Here is a 7,559-nt window from a genome sequence, read left to right as displayed (position 1 = left end):
TCAATGAGGATAGAACGATGATTAGAACACCTTCACGGTAAGACCTTCTGAAATATATTAGATACACTACGGAAAATCGAGTTATTGACAATAAATCTATCAATGTGGGATTGCACACTCTCACTATGTTTGTTACCTTTTCTAAATGTGAATGGCCCTTCTCCCAAATGCAAGTCAACAAGTTCCAAATTATTAATTATAAAGGTTTTTTTAGATGCTTTAAGTTTCAAATCTCTTTAGAAATGCAACTAAACTCGGTTAATTAAACACATATCATCAATCAATATAATCATAAATTCCCATCTGATAGGCTCGAACCTAGGACACATGAGCAGCTAGAAAATGAAATATATAAAAGTGTTGTTTTGATTTTAAGTGAGTTTGGTTAAATGTAACGTATAAAATACATAATAGAAATAGTATATCCAAATTAATACATTAATTGATTGCAAAGAGCACCACTACCGCCTAGGGCTGCAAATGAGCCGAGTCAAGCTCGAACCAGCTTGAGCTCGAGCTCGAACCAGCTTGAGCTCGAGCTCGACTCGATTTAGTATTTATTAGCTCGACTCGAACTCGAGCTCGAACGAGTTTATAAATTTGAGCTCGAACTCGAGCTCGACTATTAACCTACAAACTCGGCTCGACTCGAAAAGTTTGAACTAAAATTAAATTTTCAAACTCAAGCTCGAGCTCAAACCAAAATTTATTTTCAAAATGAAAATATCAAACATTCATACATATTCAACATTTAAAACATTATACTTCAAAATAAAATATTAAAAAATCATAAATATTCAAAATTTAAAAAATGATAGTCCAAACTTTAAAAACATCAAACCACCGTTACTAATCAAAATTATAAAACATAAAATTTTAAAATTAAAGTACAAAATAATATAAATTGTTTAACAATCAATATATTAATTTTTTTTAAGTTTATTCTTCAAGCATAACACACGTATTTACCTGCAGTCAATAATATAAAATGTTTAAGCTTAAAAATAATTAATATAAAAATATATGTTAAAAAATATCTAAAATTTAACTTATATATTAAGAAGTAGATACTGCCTAAAAAATATTTATAAATTTATTTATAACTAATTTATAATTTATATATATATATATATTATATAATATACTATTAATCTTATAAATTCATTTCTCCTCTCAATATATTATATATAATATATATACTATCATTTTTTTAATCCCTTCATATTATATATAAAATACTAACATTTTTTTAATTTTTATTATATATAATATATTAACATTTTTTCTCCTTATCTAGGTATTTTTTCTATCATCAATCCAACCATAATATAAATATAAAATCATTATATATAAATCCTAATATAAATTGAAAATCATTATATATAATAATATTTCTATATTTATCCAACCTCTAATATAATTTCATGCTTATATATATAATATATATATTAGTGTTTTTCTATATTCATCCTATAAGCATAAGTTTCTTATCATACAGAAGGAAATCAAAGTTATCTATTATAGAAGTAAAAATAGATAGATTTTAATTTACCTGTAAGCCTTGTAAATGAATGAGAGAAATATTGTAGATGAAAGATAATATGAAAAATGGAATCAACCTATTATCAATGAGTGAAAGAAATAGTAAAGACGAAAAAAAAAAATGAAATGGTGAAAAAGAATAAGAAGAAGATGAAATGTTGAAGAAGAAGATGAAATGACAATGAAGAATAAGAAATTGTGAAGACGGAAGAGAGAAAGAAAAAAAGATGAAGAGTTATGTAGATTGAAATTAAGGTTTTTCTGTAGATAATGTAATATAATAATATGGATTGGGCCTACTATATTACTATATGGGCTTTGAAAAAAGAGAGAAAACAGAAAAAATATTGTTTTAAATTTTAATATTAAAAATAAAAAATATATATTATATATTATATTATCAGGCTCGAAAAAGCTCGACAAGCCATCGAACAAACATTATATGAGCTCGAGTTCGACTCGAATATTAAACGAGCCGGCGCGAGCTCGGCTCGAACTCGATCAATGTCAAGCTCAAGTCGAGCTTTGACTGAGCGGCTCGCGAGTAGCTCACGAGCGGCTTGACTCATTTGCAGTCCTACTATCGCCACATATTTTTCTATTATTTTGTTAGCATTTTAAAATAACTTTTAATTTGAAGTATAAGAATTTGAATTTTATTAGTCCTACTACCCCACATATTTTTCTATTATTTTGTTAGCATTTTAAAATAACTTTTGATTTGAAGTATAAGAATTTGAATTTTATTTTTCATATGATGTTTTATTTCCTTACTCATAATAAGAGGATTAGATTTTTCAAAATAAAAACATATTAATTATTTTATACTTTTTAAGAAAAAAATTATAATAATTAATGCATTTTCCTTTTCTTGTTTTGGAAAAAAATGTAGAAAATTAAATTCTTTTCAGCTTATTTGTTTTTCCATCCTTTAGAAAGTTAATTATTATTTTATATTTATAGATAAAAACAAATATTACTTATAATGAACAAATAGAAGAGATTAAAGAGATCAAATTAATTGAATTTGAATTTCGACCATATAAAAACTAATTTAAAATGAAATAATTAAAGGGAGTTTTTTTGCTTAGTAAAACAGTCAAATATTAGAATAGAAGCATGAAAACAAATTAAAAATATTTATTTCATTTAAAATAGACTTATTGTGACCTCTATTCATCTATAAATAATTGATTAATTAATAAAAATAAATTTTGATCTTAAAATTTTAAAATTAAGTCTTAAAATATTACTATTTAAAGAAAAATAATTAATTTATGTTTATTCTTAAACTAGTTCTTATTATTTTAAATTTATTATTCTAAGATTTTATAATTTATTTTGATTTTATTATTCTACATAAATAAATACATTTATATTTACAAATTTAATTAAAAAATATTATTTATTCAAATAAATAAACTCATCTAACTTATTTTATAATTAACTATTTGTTTTAGTAATTAAATTATAGCTCAAATATTAAATAGTAAGAGTCATGAATTTTAGGCGAGGTTAATTTCATATATTTAAAAAAATAATTAATATTATTTTATTTTAAAATAATTTTGTATGATTTAAAAATAAAATTTAATTTTACTAATTTATAAATAATAATTAAATAAATCTATTTTAACTTTTAAAATTGAATTTTACTTTTAAAAGTATGATACGTAGTTTCAAGATCTTACTCAATGATATATATGTTAGTGTCACTCAAAGCCCAAATAAAATGCAGTTTTCAAATTGTTTATTCTAAGTTTTTATAATTAAGATACAAATATATATATATATATATATATATATATATATATATATATATATTATATTATTTTGTATGAAAATTATCTTTGGAAAATATTGTTAAATTTTAACTTTAACATATTAAAATTATTTTATCTCAAATACTGTTTAGTTATAATACTTGTTACATTAAAATAGTTTTAAACTTTGTTTTAATTAACAATAGAAGAAAAAAAATCTTGTATTCTTTTCTTCCCAATAAATATTTTTAAAAGTATAATATCAATAATTATTTAAATCAAAACTTGTTTATATATAATATAATTATATAAAAACTAATTGTTGATTAACATAACTAATAAAATTTAGAAAATTATTTGATAAGACTTATTTTTTCCCTTTCACTAAAATTATTTTTAAAAAAATCTATAACAACATTAAAACATTTCTTATTTTTGAAGAATCCATAACATATTATAAACCATACAAAAGTCTAACATTGAAAACATAAAATTGTCTTATGAAAGTTAAAAAGAACATTAACTAAATTAAATTCAACCATAATTCAATCCAATCAAATCTTCAATCTCTTTGCTCTGACATGATAACATCATCATCACCAACATTATCGTTACCAACCACCAGTTCTTGCCCTTGAACTAAAGAAACTTTCAACAACCCTCGTGGGCTAAAGATTCGAACTTTTGGATTTTGATTGTCTTTCGGTGTCTCCTTTGGCCTAGGAGGGACACTCCCTTGACCCACAAATCTATTGTTGCTTGTCACTTCGGCTCTTTCGGCTACAGGATTTGTCGTACTAGTGACCCATTGTGAGATAGATTGAAAATTGGGACTTGAGCCACTTGGAACCGGTGAAGAAAGCTGTATGGACTCGCTTGATTCCATCTCTTCCCATGTTTTATATTCATCGGGTTTAGACGCGTATACACTAGCTAAAACCTAATAAAAAGAACAGTAATCTCATGTCACGTTTAACTTTGTAAGAACAAAATTCAATTAGCTAGAATTCACCCAATAATGTACTTTAGCTAAATTTGGACCCAAAAAAGTAGATAATTTAAGAGGAAAAAATATTTTTTATGAGCACCTCAACTTTCTCATAGGCTATTAGCGAGTTTGAAACTATGCCATTTACTGAACGTCCATCTTCACCTTCAAATGCAACCATCAATCCTCCTTGTTTGGTCGCTATTGTGGAGCCGGTAGTGTTTGGCCTAATAGGCAAAATCAACCCGGCTAATGTTACAACTTTAAAAAATCCCTACAAAAGAATCAAAACAATTTAGAAAGTGTGATTGTATCTATGAAATATAAATTGTTTTCTAAATGTATAATATGGCATTTATAAACAAAAAAAATGAGAAAAAAATGCACCTCATATTTAATTGTTGCCAAGTAATTGTCTTCTTTTTGAAGTGTAACTTCTGATATTGAACCCGTTGCAGACATAACACAAATGTTTTTCTGCATATTAGTAGCATACCAATATAGCTTCGAACATATGTCCTAATTAAGAAAAAAAAAATAGAGTCATGTAGAACTTTATAAGCGCATCTAAAGCTCATTTGCTTTGAGCGATAAAACAATTATATTTTTCGATTAAGTTGTACATACCTCTCCCTTATAAAAATGTAAATAACGTATATTAGTGTCTTCAACAATATTTTTGTCAGGCTCACCTACAAAATATTTGTATAAAGTGCATAAGTATTTTTTTTTTTAATTTATTTCCATGAAATATTTTGAATGTTACATTCATTGTAGAAAAAATACTAGAAAATTTGTTGACGTAAGGTTTTTATCATTTAACTAAAGGATTTAGAGAAAGTAAGATAAAAAGCTTTAATAATTTTTATTACAAGTGTTAATTGAAAATACTTGACTTGTGAAAAATCTAATCAATTTTAAATTAAATATTATTTTACCTCTTTTATGTATGTTACTAGAAAAGTCTGGTGCTAGTTGTGGGAGTGCGGAAGAGATTGGGCGTCGAGGCATGGCCGACGAGTTTGAAGGTGCTAATTGTGGGGGTGCGGAAGAGATTGGGGCTTGAGGCATAGACGATGAGTTTGAAGATTTGGGTGAAATAATTGATCGGAATAGCCTTGGCCTACCTCTCTTCTTCCTTCCAAATATATTCATTTGAGGGGTTGAATCTAGTTGTGCATTTATGGAGAAATTGGAAGAATCGTCACCCATAACTTTTTCTCCGTCAACGATGAAAAAATTATTAACTGTGTTCAATCACAAACTTTATAAATTTACAGAAATTTTGTGTGAGTTAATAGAAAAGGATTTAAAACCTAAAGATGCATACACAATTAATTAAAAAAAAGTTATTAAAAGCCAAAGCGAAATGTTAGGTGTTAGGATTAGGGGTCGCCAAAAAATCCGATCCGATCCGATCCGGTATTTCGGATCGGATATCCGACTCTATTTTTTTCAAAAATTGTGATCCGTATCCGATCCGGTATCCGACCACTATCCGATCCGAAAACACCGGATCGGATCGGACAGCCAGATACCCGCTGATCCGATTTCTTTTTATATTTTTAATTTTTTTATATTTTAGAAAATTAAAATTGTTCATTAAGGATCTTAGAATTCAACTCATAATACATTAAAATAAAAAGATAATGATTTAAAGAACAAATGTGAAGAAGAACAAAAAAAAAAAAATCAATCTTTGGAAAATGTGACGAAGAACATATGGAAAAAACAAATCTGGAAAATAAGTCAATCATTTTTTTGTTTGATATTGGGTTTTTAAAGAGAATGGGAAGGAAAAGAAAGATAGGGAGATTTATTTAATATTATTTTGTTTTTAAATTTATTTATTTAATAAATTTAAAATATCATCGGATTGGTTTCGAATATCTAAATTTTTTTTGCTCGATCCGTATCCAATCCGAAAATTCGGTAAAAATATCGGATCGGATCGATATCCGAATCCGATCCATCGGATACGGATTTTTTCGGATCGGATCGGCCGGATCAACGGATCGGATCTTTTCGGATCGGATTTTTTGGTAAAAAAAAAAAAAAAAATTCACATACAACGCATCCCATTTTTAAAAAAAATAAATTTTTAATAATCCACACTAACAAATGAATACTCTAAATTAAAATCTTAGATAGAACAAAAGTCAACTTGAAAATTGAATTCTTAACAAATGCCCACATACATATATATCAAATTTCTCTCAGATACATAAACAAAATTAGGGGGAATGTTTTAAAATGCTGTGAAAATGATTTTTAAAAAAATACTTTTGAAATATACCTGAAAATATATAAACGGGATCTCTTTCTCTCTATCGAATAAAATGGTATCTCGTAAGATGAAACTACATTAATATATATAGGTGCAGACATAAGTCTTGTTTGGAATGCCTTAATGATTTGTTATGTTATATCATGTTATTATTGTTTTTTTAAAAGAATAAATAACCAAATATATAAAACTAAGTAGATCTTTATATTCTTTTTAAAATCAATAATTTAATTTTAATTTATTATAGAAACAAATTACTTCCACAATATTCTTACTTTTTTTCCTTTTAAAAAATATAAAAAAATATGATGCATTTAATTTTTTAATAATTATATTACAATAATCTTGTATATATTACTATAATATTATTACAATATTCACTTATATTCTTTAATATTTATCTTTTATTCTTTGAGAATTACTAAACTACTGAAAGTAGTCATTACAAATTTAAAACTTTTTCAAATTTCAAATTTCAAATATTTTATATTCAATAAAGAGATTACATCAAAAAAAAAAAAATTAAAGATGACATAATAAAAATAAAATTAATAGGGACACAATAAAAAATAAATGACAGAGAAAAAAAAACTATGCAATTACTTATTATCATGAACTTTCACTTTAAACCATTCATTCAACCCGATGTATATTATTGATAGTGTTACAAGCAAAAGAGGCAATGAGAGATCACAACAATTGATTTAGACTCATGCAATGCAATGAGAGACTCTTATTTCTCCACTCTCTTTGAAAACCAGGATGCATGAATTTGGCCTCCAATATGGTCAACAACACATGAGTTCGAATTAGGTTTTCTAAGACAAATAAATATACATATTTATAAAACAACTCAAGAAGGGATCGTTTCTTGACAAAATATAGTGAAGAATGAGCCTTCATATAAATAAGTTTTCACTTTTTACATGTGTGAAATAATACGAGAAACAGAAATAAAATGACTGAACTTAAACACATT

At 25.7% G+C, this 7,559-nt stretch overlaps 1 protein-coding gene across 1 annotated transcript; it reads right to left on the bottom strand.

The window, feature by feature from the left end:
• Positions 1-3,867: 3,867 nt before the first annotated feature.
• On the bottom strand, positions 3,868-5,505 carry LOC124934697 (AT-hook motif nuclear-localized protein 1-like). Its single transcript, XM_047475216.1, has 5 exons — positions 5,232-5,505; positions 4,921-4,985; positions 4,681-4,812; positions 4,394-4,567; positions 3,868-4,245 (listed from the first exon to the last, which is right to left on the bottom strand). The coding sequence occupies exons 1-5, from the start codon at positions 5,503-5,505 to the stop codon at positions 3,868-3,870; spliced, it is 1,023 nt and encodes a 340-aa protein (XP_047331172.1).
• Between the last annotated feature and the right edge of the window lie 2,054 nt (positions 5,506-7,559).

This window comes from Impatiens glandulifera, chromosome 4 (genome assembly GCF_907164915.1).
Source record: "Impatiens glandulifera chromosome 4, dImpGla2.1, whole genome shotgun sequence".
Classification (NCBI taxonomy): Eukaryota; Viridiplantae; Streptophyta; class Magnoliopsida; order Ericales; family Balsaminaceae; genus Impatiens; species Impatiens glandulifera.
This window is presented reverse-complemented; position numbering and strand designations above follow the sequence as displayed.

Coding starts and splice junctions, on each gene's coding strand:
- LOC124934697 (XM_047475216.1), bottom strand. CDS start 5,505: ATGGGTGACGATTCTTCCAATTTCTCCATAAATGCACAACTAGATTCA. Junction 4,986..5,231: donor TAGTAACATACATAAAAGAG/GTAAAATAATAT, acceptor AATATTTTGTAG/GTGAGCCTGACAAAAATATT. Junction 4,568..4,680: donor TGGCAACAATTAAATATGAG/GTGCATTTTTTT, acceptor ATTCTTTTGTAG/GGATTTTTTAAAGTTGTAAC.